Genomic DNA, 20,222 nt, shown 5'->3' with positions numbered 1-20,222 from the left:
CTAAGATGGAATTGGAATAAGCCATACTTGAGATCATTTGTTATATCCCAAACTTAAGAAAAGGGATCTCTGTGGGCCAATGGCTGGGACCCAGGAAATGCTTCACTATATAATTCTTTAAAGGACAGTTTTTTAAATAGGATTTTACTCTGTAGCAAGTGTGTAATAAAGAAAAAAAGTTTATGTTTAGGAATACCCATTAGGAATTTTTTTTCCAGAGTTATCTCCACGTGAAGGGTACATATAAACCACCAACAGGAAAGAACTTGCACCAAAGAGACATCATGTTTGCTTTCTAAAAATTTCATTGAATCTTGACACAGTGGCCTAGCTCTGGGGTAACGCAAAGGATGCCAAACTTCAAAGCAAAATGGAAGACATCTTCTGAAGAGGCAGATGCTCAGTTCTGAACTTCCCGACGCAGTCAGCGTTCCAAGTGAACTCAACAGGATGAGGTCAAACCTCTACCGTGTAGCCCAGGACACGCTGCGGTCTGCATCTTCGCCGTCCATGCTCAGGCTCTCGCTCTGTCAGGTACTGTTCAGCCAGCGCACAGTGAGGAGCCTCTCTACTCGAGGGCTTCCTGCACAGAGCACAGCCATCTTGCTCTCTGGGTCACATGGAGTCCTGAAACATGTACCATGGAATGGAAAGCCAGGTTTCAAAAAGTAAAACTCCTGAGTGTTTTCAGGGAAGCAGGAGGGCATTCAAACAAAAGATTAATAAAAACAATGTCTACAAAGTTCATGGAGGTGCTTGAAGATGAAAACTAAAATTTTTCAACCATGGAAGGGGTTGACCAACACCCAGGGATTGGGCTGCTTTCCTGAAGTGGGAGCTGAGACAGAAATTCAATTCTTCTGAGGATCTATGTACATGCTAATTGGCAAAATACATGATAGAACAAAACACATCAATTCCTTTCTTTTGAAAATGGCTCTAAAGGGAGAGTGAGGTTTGAGTCCTTCTTCCATGGTCCTGCCTATTCAGCCATCCAGAGCTTGAAGGTCCTGTCATAGGAGCAAGTGGCGATGAGCTGCCCATCGGAAGAAATGTCTAGGCCCATCACTTTGCCTTCATGGCCGGCCAGAGTCTTCAGAGGGGACCAGCCTGGATGAGTCCAGATCTTGGCTGTGTTATCATAGGCACCAGTGAGCAAGAAATTCCCATGGATAGCTACAAAAGAGAAGAGGAACGACTTCAGGAATTGAAATATTCAAAGGAGTGTAAGAAAATAAAAGAACCCAAATCTGTGGGGTGTGTGCTCAGTCAGAGCCGACTCTGTGACCCCATGGACTGTAGCCTGTCAGGCTCCTCTGTCCGTGGAATTTTCCAAGCAAGAACATTAGAGTGGGTTACTTCCCTGGCAGTCCAGTGGTTAAGATTCCATGCCTCCACTGCAGGGGGCATGGGTTTGACCCCTGGTTGGGAAACTAAGATCCCACATGCCATATGCAGGAAACAAAAAAAATAAAGCAATCAAGAATACTGGAGTGGGTCGCTATTTCCTCCTCCAGGGGATCTTCCCAACCCAGGGGTCAAACCGACGTCTCTTGCATCTCGTGCACTGGCAGGTGGATTCTTTACCGCTGTGCCACCTGGGAAGGCCCCAAATCCACTAGAACATACTATTTTCAAAAAGATGGTATTCCAGCATTCACAAAACGCCAACACTCCTATCTGCATTTCTACTAGGCCTCTAAAAAAAGGGAAAAACAACAGACAGACTTAGGGAAACAACATTATTAAGGTCTTTTGGCTCTTTCCCTGATAGACAACCTATTCAGAATCATACTAAGAATTAAGTGCTTGGACCTTCCGTGGAAAGCAAAACATGCACGAAGTCTTCTTTGCTTGCTAGCAACAAGAAGCAAGGAGTCACAGCTCTGTCCGAAAGGGTGGTCGAGGGAAGGAAATTATCATTTGTTCCTTCAACAGGGTCCAAATTCTCTCATGTTCCCCTTCCAAGTTAAGCTAACACCTGGCCTGCATTTCATGCAAATGCAATCTGCTTCTCTTGCCTTTAGGCTTACAACAGAAGGAAAACTTACGCTCAAACTTGACACCCGTCACTAAGTTCTGGTGGGCAGGAATGGTGTAGACGCAGCGTCGCTGTCGAAGGTCCCACACTTTGCAGGTGTTGTCGCCACTGCCAGTTGCAATGTGGTAGCTGTGACCAGATACAGCGATGAAGTTAGAGACACAGGGTACTTTCCGACCAAGAACCCTGGACACCCCTCATTCAGTGAGCTTATTTACCCATTGGGGGAGAAATTTATTCCATATATTTCCTTCAGGTGACCTTCCAGGAACATGATACAACGTCCTGTGCGCAGGTCCCAAACTCGACCAAATGCATCCAGTCCCCTGACAAAACAGTTCATGAATGAGTGTTTTGAACCCAGTTCTCTGTGGAAGCAGGCAGGTGTCAGAGGTGAGACGACTGAGCTGCCCCGGCTGTGTGGAAGAAGCCTTACCCAGTGCCAGCCAAAGAGCCATCTTGATGGAAGGCAATGTCATACACACCCATGCTGTGGCCCTCCTGATGCAGGATCTCCTCTTGAGCTTCCAAATCCCATAAGCGCCATGATCGGTCATAGCTTAAAAAGTCAAGCTAACAATTAACCAGCAGATATTAAAGGTGTACAAAGTGCTATAAATTACAAGTGTACAAAGTGCTTCAATCAACCAAGTGCTGTAAATAGTTGTAGTTCAAGTTATATTTCTGAAACTACTCATACAACCATATTAATAAATTCTTTTCTGGCATAAATAATGTCTCCACAACTAAGCATATCTGTCTTGGGTGCTAAACGGAAACTACTGACTGCCTATGCCTAAAAAACTACCTCAGTGGCTATTCCCTTAGAATGGCCCAGAACAAAGACTCTGTTGCCTACTTTCTTCCCCAATTTCACTGTTATGTCCTTCCATTCACTGAGCTTTTACTGGGTCCTAAACTGAATGATGGGGATACAATCAATCACAAATAAATGAACAGAATATAACAGAACAGAGAGTATATAAAGAGGCCCACATATACATGGTCAAATGATTTTCAGTGAGGCCACCAAAGCAATTTCAATAGTGAAAATCTCAATAAATGATGAGAAAACTGTAATACATATAGAATAAAAGATAAAACAAATGAAAAATCCTCGATTAAAAAAGGGGTAAAGCACCTGAACACTGAACAAAAGAAAATACACGAAGGGTCAATAAGCATATGATTCAACACCAACAGTCATCAGAGTAATAAAAACTGAAACCGTGAGATTTCACTACGTACTTGCAAGACTGGGCAAAATGATGAGACTGCAGATGCCAAATGTTGCAAGGATGTAAAAAAAAAAAACAACACTACAATGCTGGGAATGCAGAACGACACCAACACTGTGGAAAACCACTTGGAAGTTTTAAAAGTTAAATATACATCTATCCTATAACCGTGCAACTGCATTCCAAGGTATTTATTCAAGAGCAAGGAAAGAGACATATGTCCACAAAAAGTACTGGACAAGAGTACGTACAGTAGCTTTATTCTTACCAGTCAAGAGCTGGAAACAGCCCAAGTGTCCACCAATGGGAGAATGGATAAACTGGCGGGTATGCAACGGAATACTTCTCAGCAATAAAAAGGAACTACTTATACGTGCAACGACAAGAATGAACCTTAAAAACGTTGCGCTGAGAACACCCAGACACAAACAGTGTATGAGGTGCGACTATGGAGTTAATTTACGGTGACAGAAATCACAGCAGGGGTTGTTTTGGAAAGGGGAGCTGGCATGGGGGAACCTGCGGGAGTGATGCAAGTGTTCTCTCCATCGACGAGTGTATGGCTGTGAGTGTAACTGACGCCGTCTTGGGCCCGTGCAGCTCTCCCTGTCCTCCTGCTGACCCCACCCAGAACTGGACTGTGTGGTAAATCACTTTTCTATTGTCAAGGGCTTTTATTAATAGTTAATAGATACTGTTTAACAACCATCAGGACCAGGAGACCTCCATGCTCTGTTAGTCCTCAAACAATGAAGACCTTTGCCGATGTATTCCCAGCACCTACTGGTTACCCATTCATAAATCTTGACTTAGGAATGTACTTCCTGCTTCCAAGCACAGACCCCCATACCCTAGGTTAAATATAAAATTGCCGCAATGGCTTCTTGAAGGTGCAGAGCGCAGCTGTGAATACTTCAGGATTGCTGACTGCCAGATCCCACTCTGTAAGTGACCCTATAATAAACCGATCCACTGGTTATATGGATGGAGTTGTCCACCTTGATTCTTCGTCTCAAGATGCTTCTCAGGGTCAACCCTCGTGGTACAGTGGATAAAAATCCACCTGCCAATGCAGGGGACATGGGTTCAACCCCTGGCCCGGGATGATTCCACGAGATGTGGGCCACCCATGCACCACAACTACTGAGGCCTGTGTGCCTAGAGGCTGAGCGTAGTCAGCAACAAGAGAAGCCACTGCAATGAGAGGCACGTGCACTGCAACAAAAGCAGCTCCCGCCCATAACAACTAGAGAGCCCATAGCAACAACGAAGACTCAGTGCAACCAAAAAGAAAACGACTCCTCAGTTTGGTGGGCGCTTTTCGTTCCCTTGGACCTCCAACAACAGGGCTGTGGGTCATGTGAATGTATGCGTTTGTCAAGACTGACTAAATTATACACTTAAATCCATTTCACTGTGTGTAAATTTTATCTCAAAAACTTCTTCAACAGATTCTGGTCTCATTGAATTTATAGAACCAAGAAGAGACTGATCGGGAAGCAGCGAAGTTATAATACAACGTATAGCCCACCCCGCCGCCCCCCCTCCACCAAAAAATGCACTTCTAGTATTGACCAAGAAAGAGAAGAGGGAAAAACTCTAGCTTTCTGACATCTAGTGGCTGAAATTTCAGATTAACTGCAATTTAAAGCCAAATACACTTAGCCTTACCTGTATCATATAGTCTTTTTTTGATTCTGATTCATTGCAGTCCAAGAAAATATTACTTGAAGATCTCTACTCTAAAAATTTACTTGGCAATTATCCATAAAGGGTTAACAAGGTGCCACAGGCCTGTATGGACTGAAAAAGAGGATGGCTTACCAGGTGGTGCCTAAGAAACGTCCCGATGGATGCCACATTACACGGGCCACTCGCACTGTGTGGCCTTCAATATCTGCCACTGGTTCATCGCTGAAAAGGAATCAAATATTGTAAGTAAACTATTTTACAGCCATGCAAATATTCACTGAATTTAACTGTTGAGCACAAAGGCATTCATTCTGCATGGGTTGACAGGCCAAATTGTAACTTGTAATCTGTTAAAATTTTAGGGCCAATGATAATCTAATCACCTCCCAAGGTTATAGAAGCTTTGGGCCTATTACATATGTCCACAGGGGAAAACTGCCCATTTTTTGTTGTTCAGTAGCTCAGTTGTGTGCTACTCTTTGCGACTCCATGGACTGCAGCACGCCAGGCCTCTCTGTCCTTCACCATCTCCTGGAGCTTGCTCAAACTCATGTCCACTGAGTCAGTGATACCATCCAACCATCTCATCCTCTGTAGTCCCCTTCTCCTGCCTTCAATCTTTCCCAGCATCAGGGCCTTTCCAATGAGTCAGTTCTTCATATCAGGTGCCCAAAGTACTGGAGCTTCAGCTTTAGCATCAGTCCTTCCACTGAATATTCAGGGTTGATATCCTTTAGGACTGACTGATTTGATCTCCCTGCAGTTCAAGGGACTCTCAAGAGTCTTCTCCAACACCACAGTTCAAAAGCATCAGTTTTTCGGTGCTCAGCCTTCTTTATGGTCTAACTCTCACATCCATAAATGACTGCTGGAAAAACCACAGCTTTGATTATGTGGACCTCTGTTAGTAAAGTAATGCCTCTGCTTTTTAATATGCTATCTAGGTTTGTTATTGCTTTTCTTCCAAGAGGCAAGTGTCTTAATTTCATGGTTGCAGTCGACATCTACAGTGATTTTGGAGGCCAAGAAAATAAGTCTGTCACTGTTTTCATTGTTTCCCCATTTTTTGCCATGAAGTGATGGGACCAGATGCCATGATCTTAGTTTTTTCAATGTGAATTTTAAGTCATCTTTTTTACTCTCCTCTTTCACTTTCATCAAGAGGCTCTTTAGTTCTTCACTTTCTTCCATAAGGGTGGTGTTTTCTGCATATCTGAGGTTATTGATATTTCTCCAGGCAATCTTGATTCCGGCTTGTGCTTCATTCAGCCCAGCATTTCTCATGATTTACTCTGCATGTAAGTAAAATAAACAGGGTGACAATATACAGCCTTGAAGTACTCCTTTCCAAATTTTGACCAATCTGTTGTTCCATGTCCGGTTCTAACTGTTGCTTCTTGACCTGCATACAGGTTTCACAAGAGGCAGGTCAAGTGGCCTGGTACTCCCATCTCTTTCAGAATTTTCCACAATTTGTTGTGATTCATACAGTCAAAGGCTTCAGCGTAGTCAATGAACCAGAAGCAGATGCCATAGCACTTCAATAAGCATTGTCCTTCTATTTCAATTCACTATGACAACGAACTCTTTAATTCTATACCACTTAAAATTTAAAATTAAGAGAAAAATAAAAAATACTTCAACCTAACAAGCAAAATAATTTCTCTGAACCAAAGGACTGCTGAGACTCTAGAAAGAAACATACTTTGATAGAGATGCAGGGCAATATCAAACATTTCTGGTGCAAGTGGATTATAGATAATTTTATCTCAAACTTCAGCTTGTTCAAGGATCCACATGAAAGAAGAACTCCTAAACAGAGGCTTAGTTTCCTTTCAGTGGCCACTACATTCTACTATCAGCAACAGCAGAAAGAAGATCTGAAACATCAGTGAAAGGAAATAAACACAAACCCTAAAGAGGGCAATTAAAAAGGGAACACTGTTAATGTGCATACACAGAACTAATCAAAGCCCTAGGGGAACAAACATTGCTGCGTATTACCAAAGCCAATTAAAACTTGCTGTGCTCACAAGTAAGATCCTATCTAGCAGAGTGGAGACACTAATTAGCTCCTCACAAAATCCTAGAACAAAAGCCTCACTTGCTTTCCCAAAGAAGGAAAACTAAGCAACTGAATTCAGAAGTCTCTGAGGCAACAAGGTGCTTCTAACTATTTCTTGGAAAACAATAAATAATCACAAACACATTAAAGCAGACAAACAAACCTGTTGTAATTGGAAAACACGGTTTAGGTAAAGGATGACGATATTGGGAGGAGACATCACTTCCTTGGCAAAACTGCTGGGCATAACCTTCTTTCTCTCCCCTGTGGGTGTTTGCTAAGAACCAATGTGCTATTTGGAGTATTATTTTCAGTCAATCGACCAAATAGCGCATTTCTCCAACGTCAATCTACTGCAATGGCAGGTGTAATGGATCGTTCCAGAATAACTGGAGCCAGGAAACAGTGGTCACTACATTAGAGGCAAAAACCAAGGTACAGAGTTCTAGGTCCCTAGAGCCAACCAATCAACTGTTTACTGTGGTGACTGCTGTGCGGACAGAACAGTAATATTCACCTGTCAAGGCTCCAAAGCTTCACAGAACCGTCAGCAGCACAAGAGGCCAGATTGACGTCTTTTTGGTCCAAGGAGACCGTGGATTTGGGATGGAATACAATCGCTCCCACATTTGTGTTATGGCCTGAAGGAATGTAAGAGATGGAAATTAAAGGGCTGCTGTTCCGTTATAACTTAAGTGTAAATATACACAATGAGGAATATTATATATACACATTTCAGAAAATGTGAACCTATAAAGTATTAGTTATTCAATTACTAAAAATCGAACTTTTAAAATTTAAACTCTTGTATAAATTACATTTTAAAAAAAAAGCTAAACACATTAAAAAATGTTTCCTGCTTTAGAGATTGTAAATGCTATGGGGCTGGACAAAAGAGAAATATGCATATGACGTCATTATCAAAGAAAACCAAACCAAGTTAGATCATATCAAGAACTAATCATGTGTGCACTGGGTTTGAGTGTCCGGTAGAGCTTTAAGAGTTATACTGCTTGATAGAGTTCAAACTGGGAAAAAGACAAGACTGAGGTAACAGTCTAACCTACCTCGAAGAGTGTGAAGGAGGTTGCAATCGGGTACAGACCAGAGCTTGCAAAGCCCACTCCTATCAAATATAAAGGAAAGCATCTCAGCCAGGGTTGGTCTGGGAAGGAAAAGGTATCTTGGTAACATTACTAAAGGACAATTTCTGCTTACCCCCCAAAACTGTTACAGTGGCAGACAAAAAAGAAGAGGCTTATCATTTGAAGGGCTATGTAAGACAGAAACAGCCAGGCCTGAAGCAAAGGCCTCCACTGGACTGTAAATATTAGAGCCCAAGGCGCTCTTCTCCTTAACTTTCAGACCAATATCTAGGGAAAGTAGGACAAATTAAACTATCTAACTGTAATATTAATAATGATACTATCTCCTTAAATATGAAGAGCATATTACTACTTACAAAGTAATTTAAAAAACTGCTTTATTTTGAAAAATTCCAACAAATTACTTTTATATCTATCATCTCAAATGATCCTTATAACAGACTTGTGAGGTACACAAGACAGGAATGATCATTTCTACTTTACTTATGTATTCGTTTTATTTTCTGTAATTAACTCTTTAAATTGGAGTATAGATGATTTACAATGTTGTGTCAGTTTCTGCTGCACAGCAAAGTGAGTCACTTCTACTTTATAATAAGGACAGCTGAGGCTTGAAAAGGTGGACAGATCTATGTAGGTCCTTGGTTTTCTCCTGAATCAGTCTCGATTTCTGCCTAGTCAAGTAGCTTCTGTGTGTACAATGTAAGGAAGATTGCCCCTCACTAGATGACAATGTCCCACAAGAACAACTAAGTAACTGAACAAAACAACAAAGTTTTCACATCTTAAAAGTTTTCTGCATATACGATGGCAAATAGAAAACAGAATAAACACAAAAAAGGTAATTCGCTTTACTTTATAGATAAAGAAATTGAAGCTTACACACAGTTTCTTGCTTAGATCACATAACTAAAAGTATGAAGTATCTTGCTTAGGTCACATAACTAAAAAAGAAAAGCTATATCGAGGTGTGTAGTTAGTCTATAAACTCCCTGTATTAATATATCTGCTCCAAAATGATGTTAATGCCAAGAATATGACTGACACATGCGAAATGAAAGTTCTATTATAAACTACAATGGGTACACATTACCACCTCTAGTTTGATGTGATTAGAAGCATCAGAGGAAAATGGGATAGCAATGGTCTTCTATTTATTTTTCACCATTTTTTTGAAAGTAGCTCAGTCATGTCCAACTCTGTGCGACCCCATGGACTATACAGTCCATGGAATTCTCAAGGCCACAATACTGGAGTGGGTAGCCTTTCCCTTCTCCAGGGGATCTTCCCAACCAGGGATTGAACACAGGTTTCCCACGATGCAGGCGGATTCTTTACCAGCTGAGCAATGAGGGAAGCCAAGCAATGGCCTTCCAAAACAAATGTTGACTTTTCCCCCAGAACCCCATTTAGGGAAAACAAAACAAAACACTGTAAAACGGGACTTACCAACAAGCTGTGGCCAGCATTTTGGAATTGGGACTAAAGTGACAGTAGGAGATAGGCCGATCATCCCCAATCTGACTGCAGAAATTATTCAAAGACTTAAAAAAAAAGACAAACAAGGAATCATTAAATGCTAACCCAAGACTTTCTTGGCTTTTCCACCATAAGAAAAAAACAAAACACCTTTTCAGTTTTAACCCACCCTAAGGTTCCCCACCCCTCCTTTTTTGTCGAGAGACACTTTCACAAATGCGTGAATGAACGAGTGAACGGAGTCAAGGCCTACTTGGAGCTCCCCCATGCTGTCACCTACAGTCTGTGTCGACAGCTTCTCCGTCAGCTATATATAAACCAGAAGCCATGGCAAGATCTAAAGTACAGTCTAACATATTAAAAGGGAGAATTAAAGCACAGGAACCATAGGCCTCTGCCTAGTACAAAGTGCAGTAGGTTCCCTGCCACCTTAACTGATGGATCCTACCAAGCAGCAGCAGTGCAAGCAAAGAAGAAGACGTACAGCTGCCTTTTATTTGTTAGAGGCGGGCCAAGGTAGAACATTTAATAAATACTGCAGAAATCTTAAAAACATTGGGCAATCGCTGAGAGCGTCTTACTCGGAGAGATTTGTGCAGCTCTTGCATCTGGGAGGTTCTAGTTGTCTCAGGAATCTCTTTATGAAGACGGGCCTCTTCTAAGCGTTTCATTGCCCTGTAACACAGAAAAGAACATTACCCTGGGCAAACAGGCTGGAAACAAGGGTCCACAGAAGTCTCTGTATCACTCAATTTCAACTAACAACCACAGCCATTATAAAGCAGATCTTCAGTCCCTGAGAGGAAATAAGAAGTATGCTTCTTCCTCCTCCTCAAATTTCTCCTTACCTGGGCAGTGAATAATTAGCAATCCATAGTCTAGCAACCTTCAGGCTGTTTGGTCCTTCATGGTACCAGGTCTGCTGATACTGAAAGTTAAATAAGAGCAGAAATGTCAAGTCTGAAGGATCCCTACCTCTTTCATAGCTATCATTTCCCTACTGTAACTGCCCAAGAAAAAGGTGAATGAGTTCAGTATAATATGAAATCCAGTATATGCGCTTTCTGCTGTGTTTCTATGAGTTCTTACTAGATGATTTCTGGTTCCTTTTTAAAAGGGAAACCAGGAAGGCTGTGCTTCTTTCCCAAAATGGGAAACTCGCTTACCTCCGTTTGTATCTACAAAGGAGCTGCAAACAACTGCCAACAACTATTTCTGAACAGCAGTCTCCAACCACTGTTCTGCCCCTCATCCGAGGCAAAGTAAAACTCTGAAAACAAAAAACAAGAGAACTACCCCCTTGTTTCCTGCATGCTTACACTATGAAGCCAAGGATGTATTTTACCTCTTCTTTGGACTTCTTTGATTTCTCATCATCTTTTTTGGTCTTTTTTAAGGCATCAGTACCGACCACTGAGAGGATATTTCTTAACCTGTAACAGAGCAGATCAGAATTTAGACAGAGCTGAGATAAGGTAAAGACCTTCACCTTACTTCACTCGGTGCCACAGTGTGTTGGGTACTCTTGACACGCTAAGTATAAAACTTGACGAAGAAACAGCCCTTGACCTCACAGGGTGCTAAGGGGAGTCATGAATAAACAACCTAGACGTGGAGGGCAGCAGGGAAGGCCTTATGGAGAAGATGTTGTCTAAACTGAGACCTCAATCAATCGGGTCAATAGGTCAAGAATGTTGGGAAAGGACAGCTAAGGCAGAAGCTTCCACAAATGTGAAGGTCTAGAGGCAAGAAAAGCAGGTTGAGCCTGGAATCAAAACAGTTCAGTATGGCTGGAGCATGGGGTACTGGGAAAGGCTGAGTGAGAGAAATGGCTGCAAATCTAAGTAGGGACCAGGCCACAATGTGCTCCTAATTCCATAGTGAGGAGGGTTCACATTTGAGAAAGACTCCTGGAAAAGTATGGAGAATAAAGAGGGAAGAACAAAGGAGGGAACTCAGTATACTGTGGTATCCTCCCACTTGAGTCTTAATGGACTGAATAAGACAGTGGCGGGGGAGACCCAAGACATTCACCTAAGGGACACAAAAAACAAACAGTGAAAGTACATCCTTTGTGAGGCTTTAACAAAGTAACATACCATGACAGAGCACAGCGTCGGGGCTTACTTTACCAGGGATCAGAGGCTAGGAAGGGCTTCTTTAAGGAGGTGGTATTTACGCTGAAACCAAAAGAATCAAAAAGCTCTAAAAGGCAAGAGCTCCAGTATTCTTGCCTAGAAAATCCGTGGCCAGAGAAGCCTGGCAGGCTACAGGCCAAAGGGTCGCAAGAGTCAGACACAACTTAGCGACTAAATCACAATACAAAAGGCGAGAGATGAGAACAAAAAAAGGAAAATTAAATCGAAAGAAAAAAAAACCTTGAGCATCCTAGGATGCTCATTATGGCTACTAAGTCTAGTACACTGGGGAAGAGTGGTACAAGGTAAGGATGAAGAGCATGTCAGGAGCTTTTAACTCTAAGTTTAGTAAGAGACACTGCAGGATTTTAAGCAAACAATACAGCACATCTGGGGTTATTACAATAATCTAAACGTGAAAGTAGTGCACGGAGAGAAAAGAGGACATGCTGGAGGTACATTTCAGAAGTAGAATGAACAAGATTTTGCTGATGGGTTACACAGAAGGTGATGCAAGTTTTTAACTGAAAACCGTGTGAATGGTTGTGTTATTTGCAAGGAGAATAGGAAAAGGATGGAAAATAGATGAGTTCAACGTCAGTTCAGTTGCTCAGTCGTGACTGCATGGACTGCAGCACGCCAGGCCTCCCTGTCCATCACCACCTCCCAGAGTTTACTCAAACTCATGTCCATTGAGTCGGTGATGCCATCAAACCATCTCATCCTCTGTCGTCCCCTTCTCCTCCTGCCTTCAATCTTTCCCAGCATCAGGGTCTTTTCAAATGAGTCAGCTCTTCGCATCAGGTGGCCAAAGGATTGGAGTTTCAGCTTCAGCATCAGTCCTTCCAAAGAATATTCAGGACTGATTTCCTTTAGGATGGACTGGTTGGATCTCCTTGCAGTCCAAGGGACTCTCAAGAGTCTTCTCCAGCACCACAGTTCAAAAGCATCAACTCTTCAGTGCTCAGCTTTCTTTAGAGACCAACTCTCACATCCATACATGACTACTGGAAAAACCATAGCCTTGACTAGATGGACCGTAATGCCTCTGTTTTTTAATATGCTGTCTAGGTTGGTCATAACTTTCCTTCCAAGGAGTAAGCGTCTTTTAATTTCATTCAACGTAGGTCCATGAATGAAGGTAAAGTGGAAGTGGTCAAGCAGGAGATGGCAAGAATAAACATTGACATCTTAGGAATCAGTGAACTAAAATGGACAGGAATGGGCAAATTTAATTCAGATGACCATTAAATCTACTACTGTGAGCAAGAATCCCTTAGAAGAAATGGAGTAGTCATCATAGTCAATACAAGAGTCCGAAATGCAATACTTGAGTGCAATCTGAAAAATGACAGAATGATCTCGGTTTGTTTCCAAGGCAAACCATTCAACATCACGGTAACCCAAGTTTAAGCCCCAGTCATTGATGCCGAAGAAGTTGAAGCTAATCAGTTCTATGAAGACCTATAAGCCTTTCTAGAACTAACACCAAAAAAAGATGTCCTGTTAATCACAGATGATTGGATTGCGAAAGGAGCAAGTTAGGAGATACGTGGAGTAACAGCAAGTTTGGTCTTGGAGTACAAAATGAAGCAGAACAAAGGCTAACAGAATTCTGCCAAGAGAATACACTGGTCATAGTAAACACCTTTTTCCAACAACACAAGGGACAACTTTACATGTGGACATCACCCAGACTGACTTTGTTCTTTGCAGTCAAAAAATCCACTCAGCAAAAACAAGACCTGAAGCTAACTGTGGCTCAGATCATCAGCTCCTTATAGTAAAATTCAGGCTTAAACTAAAGAAAGCACGGAAAACCACTAGGTCATTCAGATACGATCTAAATCAAATCCTCCATGATCATACAGTGGAGGTAACAAATAGATTCAAGGGATCAGATCTGGTAAACAGAGTGTCTGAAGAACTATGGACAGAGGTTCATAATACTGTACACGAGGCAATGACTAAAACCATCCTAAAGGAAAAGAAATGGAATAAGGCAAAGTGGTTGTCTGACAAAGTCTTACAAATAGCTGCGGAAAGAAGAGAAGTGAAAAGCAAGGGAGGAAGGGAAAGGTATACCTGCCTGAATGCAGAGTTCCAGGGAAGAGCAAGGAAAGAGAAGGCCTTCATCAGTGAACAATGCAAAGAAACAGGAAAACAGAAGGGGAAAGACTAGGTCTCTTCTAGAAAACTGGAGATATCAAAGGAACATTTCACGCAAAGATGGGCACAATAATGGACAGAAACAATAAAGACCTAATAGAAGCAGAAGAGATCAAGAAGAGATGGCAAGAATACACAGAAGAACTGTACAAAAAAGATCTTAATGATCTGGATAGCCATGATGCAGTGGTCACTCACCTAGATCCAAACGTCATGAGTGTAAAATCATGAGGGCTTCAGAAGCACTGCTGCCAATAAAGCTAGCGGAGATGATGGAATTCCAGCTGAGCTATTTCAAATCCTAAAAGACTATGCTATTAAAGTGCTGCACTCAGTATGTCAGTAAATTTGGGAAAACTCAGCAGTGGCCACAGAACTGAAAAAGGTCAATCTTTATCCTAGTTCCTAAGGACAGTACTAAAGAACGTTCAAACTACCAGACAACTGCGCTCACTTCCCATGCTAGTAAGGTTATGCTCAAAATCCTTTAAGCTAGGCTTCAGCAGTACTTTAATGGAAACTTACAGATGTACAAGCTGGGTTTAGAAAAGGCAGAGGAACCAGACACCAAATTGCCAACATTTGCTGATCATAGAGAAAGCAAAGGAATTCCAGAAAAACATTTCTGTTTCACTGACTATGCAAAAGCCTTTGACTGTGTGGATCAAAAGTGTGAAAAACTCTTAGAGATGTGAATACCAGACCATCTTACCTGTCACCTGAGAAACCTATATGTGGGTCAAGAAAACAACAGTTAGAACCTTATATGGAATAAGTGACTGATTCAAAATTAAGAAAGGAATATGACAAGGCTGTATACTGTCATTCTGCTTATTTAACTTATACGTAGAGTACATCATGGAAATGCCAGGCTGGATGACTCACAAGCTGGAATCAAGACTGCTGGGAGAAATATCAACAACCTCAGATATGCAAATGACACCACCCTTATGGCAGAAAGTGAAGAGGAACTAAAGAGCTCCTTGATGAGGGTGAAAGAGAGTGATAAAGTTGGCCTAAAACTCCATATTAAAAAATCTAATTAGATGGCCTCTGGTCTTAACAGTTCATGGCAAACAGAAGAGGAAAAGGTGGAAGCAGAGACAATTTCCTCTTCTTGGGATGAGGAAAATCACTGCGGATGGTGACTGCAGCCATGAAATTAAAGATGATTGCTTCTTGGAAGGAAAGCAATGATAAACCCAGACAGTATATTAAAAAGCAGAGATACCACTTAGCTGAAAAAGGTCCGCACAGTCACAGCTATTGTTTCCAGTAGTCATGTACGCATGTGAGAGCTGGACCATAAGGAAGGCAGAGTGCTGAAGAACTGATGCTTTCCAACTGTGGTGCTGGAGAAGGCTCCTGAGAGTCCCTTGGACAGCAAGGAGATCCAACCAGTCAATCCCAAAGGAAATCAACCCTGAATATTCATTGGAAGGACTGATGCTGAAGCTTCAGCTCCATACTCTGGCCACCTGATGAAAACAGCCAACTAACTGGAAGAGACCCTGATGCTGGGAAAGACCGAAGATAGCAGGAGAAGAGGGCAACAGAGGATGAGATGCTTGGATGGCATCATCAATTCAGTGAACTTGGGCAAACTCCAGGAGATGGAGAGGTACAGGGAGGCCTGGCGTGCTGCAGTCCCCAGGGTTGCAAAGAGTTGGACACGACTTGGTGCCTGAACAACAACTTAGAGATGTCAAATTTGAGACTACAGAATAGCTAGGCTACAGGGACATGGGAGTCATCAGACTCCATGCCATGGGAGTCCATGTAAACTCCATATAAACCATACCATGGGAACGGACCTGATCCCTCATGGTTGGTGTAGGACAAACAACAGCAGTTTATAAAGGTTACACAGGAGGGAAACAGGCTTAGAAGAATTAGCTAAAGAAACAGGAGGAAAACCAGGAGGACTGGGATCTATGGGAGCCAAGGAAAGGGAGCGTTTGAAGGACAGAATAGGTGGCAGTGTACTAAGACTATTCTTAGTAAAGATGAGCTGATGACCTTAATGAACTGCCATTTCAATGAAGTAGTGGTCAATCAGTTTGCACTGGGTTGAAGAGTGGTAAGGGCCTTAAGAGGGTGAATGTAATAAGTGAGGAATAGTTGAGCCCCAAGTCCTGAAGACGCAGGCAGGTCACATCCTCATAACTGCACACAACTAGCCTGTCACTGAGAGATTTTGGAACTTCAGAATCACAAGAGTAGCATTATCTGAGGAAAGTACCTCTTTTTAATAACATCCAAAAAACACTTACCATCATGCTTTATGTTAATGACAAAAAACGTGTTTGCTGTTTAAATTTTCAGAGTTCAGTGACAAATTTTACCCATCTCAAAACTACACACTAAGGAGAGGAAGGGGAGGGAACATGTTAACATCTTCACAGTTTATAAAGAAAAATTAGTAGTGGAGAATAAACTGGCCGAAGACTTAGATTATGGACTAAACCATATTCACACAACTTAATAAGATATTCTGTCAACATTATGTGAGGAATTCTATTAAAGGTTTAGCTACAGATACCAACTATATAATGGGAGAAAGTGAAGAGGAACTAAAGAACCTCTTGATGAAAGTGAAAGAGGAGAGTGAAAAAAGCTGGCTTAAATTCAACATTAAAAAAATGAACATCATGGCATCAGGTTGAATCACTTCATAGCAAATAGATAGGGAAAAAGTACAAAGTGTCAGATTTCATTTTCTTGGGCTTCAAAATCAATGTGGATGGTTACTGCAGCCATGAAATTAAAAGACACTTGCTCCTTGGAAGAAAAGCTATGACAAACCTGCTGCTACTGCTAAATCACTTCAGTTGTGTCTGACTCCGTGTGACCCCACTGGCCCACCAAGCTCCCCCGTCCCTGGGATTCTCCAGGCAAGAACACTGGAGTGGGTTGCCATTTCCTTCTCCATGACAAACCTAGACAGTGTATTAAAACGCAGAGACGTCACTTGGCCGAGAAAGTTCCGTATAGTCAAGGTTATGGTTCTTCTAGGAGTCATGTATGGATGTGGACTGTAAAGAAGGCAGAGCACCAAAGAATTGATGCTACTGAACTGTGGGGTCGGAGAAGACTCTTGAGAGTCCCTTGGACAGTAAGGAGATCAAACCTTTCCATCCTAAAGGAAATCAACCCTGAATATTCATTGGAAGGACTGATGCTGAAGCTGAAGCTCCAATATTGGCCACCTGATGTGAAGAGCCAACTCATTGGAAAAGACCCTGATGCTTGGAAATACTGAGGGCAGGAGGAGACGAGGACGACACAATGAGACAGTTGGATGGCATCGCTGACTCAACGGACATGAGTCTGAGCAAGCTCCGGGAGACAGCGAAGGACAGGGAAGTTCACAGCGTCACAAAGAGTCGGAGATGACTGAGTGACTGTACAGTAACAACTAAAATTTGGAACTATGATCCTGTGATTAAAAAAGAGTAAGTAGGTAGAAAGGGTACCTTTCTCTTCTTTCAGCAGGACCTTCTCCAAAAAGTGTGATGGGTTCCCCCAAAGCTCTAAGGCAAGCCTTGACCTCTGAGTCATCGGTGGAAACGTTGATTTGCCGGGCTCGCTTTCTTCTCTCAAACTCTGCTAACACTTCAGCCTGTCTCTCACTGATGTGCTCTTCAATTTCAAACACTTCCCCTATAAAAGAACAGGCAATATCAGCATAATCACCAATCTTCTTCAATTAGGGAGACAGAAATAAGTTCTTACAATTGGAGACTGAATGCCCCGAGGCACAGTTAACTAATCTGCTAGAAACTGTATTAAAGTATGACAAACACAGAAAACTAAATGAGGTTTTAAAGGCCAGAAACTGGTTCAAGTCATCTTGTTTCATTTGGCAACTTACACTTACATAAACAGCTTTCATGAGACAATGGGAATATAGAGCACTTTTAACAAATTAACTAGGCTTTCTATCCATGGCAAAACAGAAACATTATTTTAACAGTTGCCAAAGCCACTCTCTGAAATAGTCTCAGTATAGGAACACTAACAAATCTAGCAGTAAACTGGAAATAATTACCATGAAAATGATAAGCCTTAACTATAAGGTTTTATGGATAATCTAGTAGCTAGTTTTAAAATTCACATAAAAAACAAGCATTTGGATGAGAAGTGAGAAGTACAGTAGTGATGCAGTCATGTTTAAAACAACCTAAAACGTTTAAAACTCATGAAAAGCGCATGTGTATAGAAAAGAAAATGTGTGGGAGGGTCGATGAAAAACTTGACAGAAGTCCTATCTGCAGAGAAGTCTTTTTATACCCTTCCATACTGTCTGAATTTCTTATGACAAACATGAATGATTTTATTTTGAAAACATAGTAGACTACTAGTTACTGGCATGAAAAAATACCCTCAACAGTAAGCATACCCTCAACAAGTAAGCATACTTATTGGCTTACTTGTTTCCAACTCTTTGCGACCTGGTGGACTGTAGCCCACCAGACCCCTCTGTCCATGGGGTTTTACATGCAAGAAATACTGGAGTAGGCTGCCATTTCCTCTTCCAGGGGATCTTCCCCACCCAGTGATCAAAGCCACCTTGTCTCCTGTGTCTCCTGCATTGCAGGTGAATTCTTTACCCACTGAGCCATCGGGAAAGCCCATTTAACAGTATTCAGAATGACAAATGCAGGTTACAAAACTATCATTACTTCATTTATGGAAAAAAATGTATTTTTATAGCTTTATTAAGTTCTTGAAATGATATAGCCCCAATTAATAAAGATGAGGGGTTTTTCTACTTTAAATATTTCTTTACTGTTTAATTGCTTTCAAAATAAAGATGGTTACCACTTTAAAATTTAAAAGAGATAATTTCATTTTGGGTGAAAAACAGTTGGAAAATTAAAAAGAGGAGAATATTAGGAAACACAGTAGCTCCAAGCTAACACCAGAACTACGCTAGATCTCCAGAAGACAAAGGAAATCACTCTGAATCCAAATACACACTGAATAAATTCCTAGTAAAATTACTAACAATTCATTGAAGAGAAACTGTATAAAAGGTTTTAAGAAAAAGGTTCTCTGGATGATAAAACCAAGTCAGTAGTAGGCAGAGAATATGGACTTCGATAGGTGCAAGCTTATTATTTGTAGTTTTTTGACATAAACTAGTGACATTTAAGTTGAGGCAGGTAATCATTACAGAAAATTTGAGCACCAAAGGTAAAGATGAACTCACAATTTGCATCTTACCAGAGGTTATGTTAATGTTTCCTGCTTCAATTCCTGCTTTGAGTCCTTCTTTTCCCAAAAGCCCAGATTCTCCTTTGGCCAGACGCTCCCTCTCCTTCTCTTCCAAACTTCCATAATAGATGTGTGGTTTCTTCACAACAGGAGCCACCAAGTCATCTGGTGCCTTAGTTTTGGTTGCCTGCTAAAACAAAGACCTAGATTAACCTTAGCAACCTAATAGGTTTCCCAGCAGAATGCAGCTGATTTAGAGCTTCAAACCTATTTCTTCCCCACACAAAGGACAAATCTGTCATCAGTTAAAATGTGTCTTCCTTGAACTGAGGGTGGAGGGAAAGAGTGGTTCCAGTCTCTTAATGACTTAAGTTTTGTAGATAGGAAGAAATGGAAAAAACTAGTGAATTTCTCGTGCTGATTTTTCTGTCAACGGTTTTCTCTCGAATATGTTTATTTCATACGGTTGCAGCACGTGCAAACTCTTCTTGGCTTTTAAGAAATTTCCAGAATTACTGCTCATCACAGGGGTATCAAGGATAACTGAAATAACCAACGCGATGGTAGGGGGGATAAGTTAGAAAGTTACTGTTCATACATGTCAAACGTTTCGGACATGAAGCAGTAGGTAAGTTAGGAAGCCTCGTTACAATTAAGAGTTCTGAAACTGTCATAAATCTTGGCCAAGACTCTACTCCCTTTCAGAGCTCCGTTTTGAACCAGACGGAAGAGATATTTACATTTCGGGGCTGCAGTGGGAAGTGAAAACGAGCTAAAACCGATGAAAGCACTCAAGAATTAGGAGAACACCGCAGCCTTCCTCCTCGGCCCTCCACCGCCGTAGCCCGTTCCCTAACGGCCCTGTTTCGCAGGGACCCCCACCCCTCAGCGCTCCCTGCCTGAATGAGACCTGTACCGTGGAGGAGGGTCGTGAGGAAGCCATGCTGGACTCCGGGGCCGCGAAGCCCCAGCGAAACCCGTGCTCTACGTTTCAGACCGTCCACCGCGCGCCCAGCAAAGCGGAACTACGTCACAACCGGAAGTGATCCGACGTCGGACGCAGCATCGTGGGAG

At 41.9% G+C, this 20,222-nt stretch overlaps 1 protein-coding gene across 4 annotated transcripts; it reads right to left on the bottom strand.

The window, feature by feature from the left end:
* Positions 1-287: 287 nt before the first annotated feature.
* PRPF4 (pre-mRNA splicing tri-snRNP complex factor PRPF4) lies at positions 288-20,199 on the bottom strand. Of its 4 annotated transcripts, none has more exons than XM_055427616.2 (14): positions 20,065-20,199; positions 19,158-19,335; positions 17,405-17,591; positions 10,967-11,054; positions 10,470-10,549; positions 10,203-10,296; positions 9,592-9,686; positions 8,104-8,162; positions 7,554-7,677; positions 5,104-5,193; positions 2,478-2,600; positions 2,260-2,367; positions 2,052-2,170; positions 288-1,176 (listed from the first exon to the last, which is right to left on the bottom strand). In XM_055427616.2, exons 1-14 carry the CDS (start codon positions 20,089-20,091, stop codon positions 983-985), a joined length of 1,566 nt encoding a protein of 521 aa, XP_055283591.1. In that variant the 5' UTR covers positions 20,092-20,199; the 3' UTR covers positions 288-982. The 4 variants fall into 4 exon arrangements, with proteins under 4 accessions (XP_055283591.1, XP_055283590.1, XP_055283589.1 ...); XM_055427615.2 differs by having other exon boundaries at positions 19,158-19,338; positions 20,065-20,196; XM_055427614.2 differs by having other exon boundaries at positions 20,059-20,186.
* Positions 20,200-20,222: the final 23 nt, after the last annotated feature.

The sequence above is a fragment of the Moschus berezovskii genome, chromosome 7 (assembly GCF_049115385.1).
Source record: "Moschus berezovskii isolate FMDL1 chromosome 7, NW_MosBer_1.0, whole genome shotgun sequence".
Lineage (NCBI taxonomy): Eukaryota > Metazoa > Chordata > Mammalia > Artiodactyla > Moschidae > Moschus > Moschus berezovskii.
This window is presented reverse-complemented; position numbering and strand designations above follow the sequence as displayed.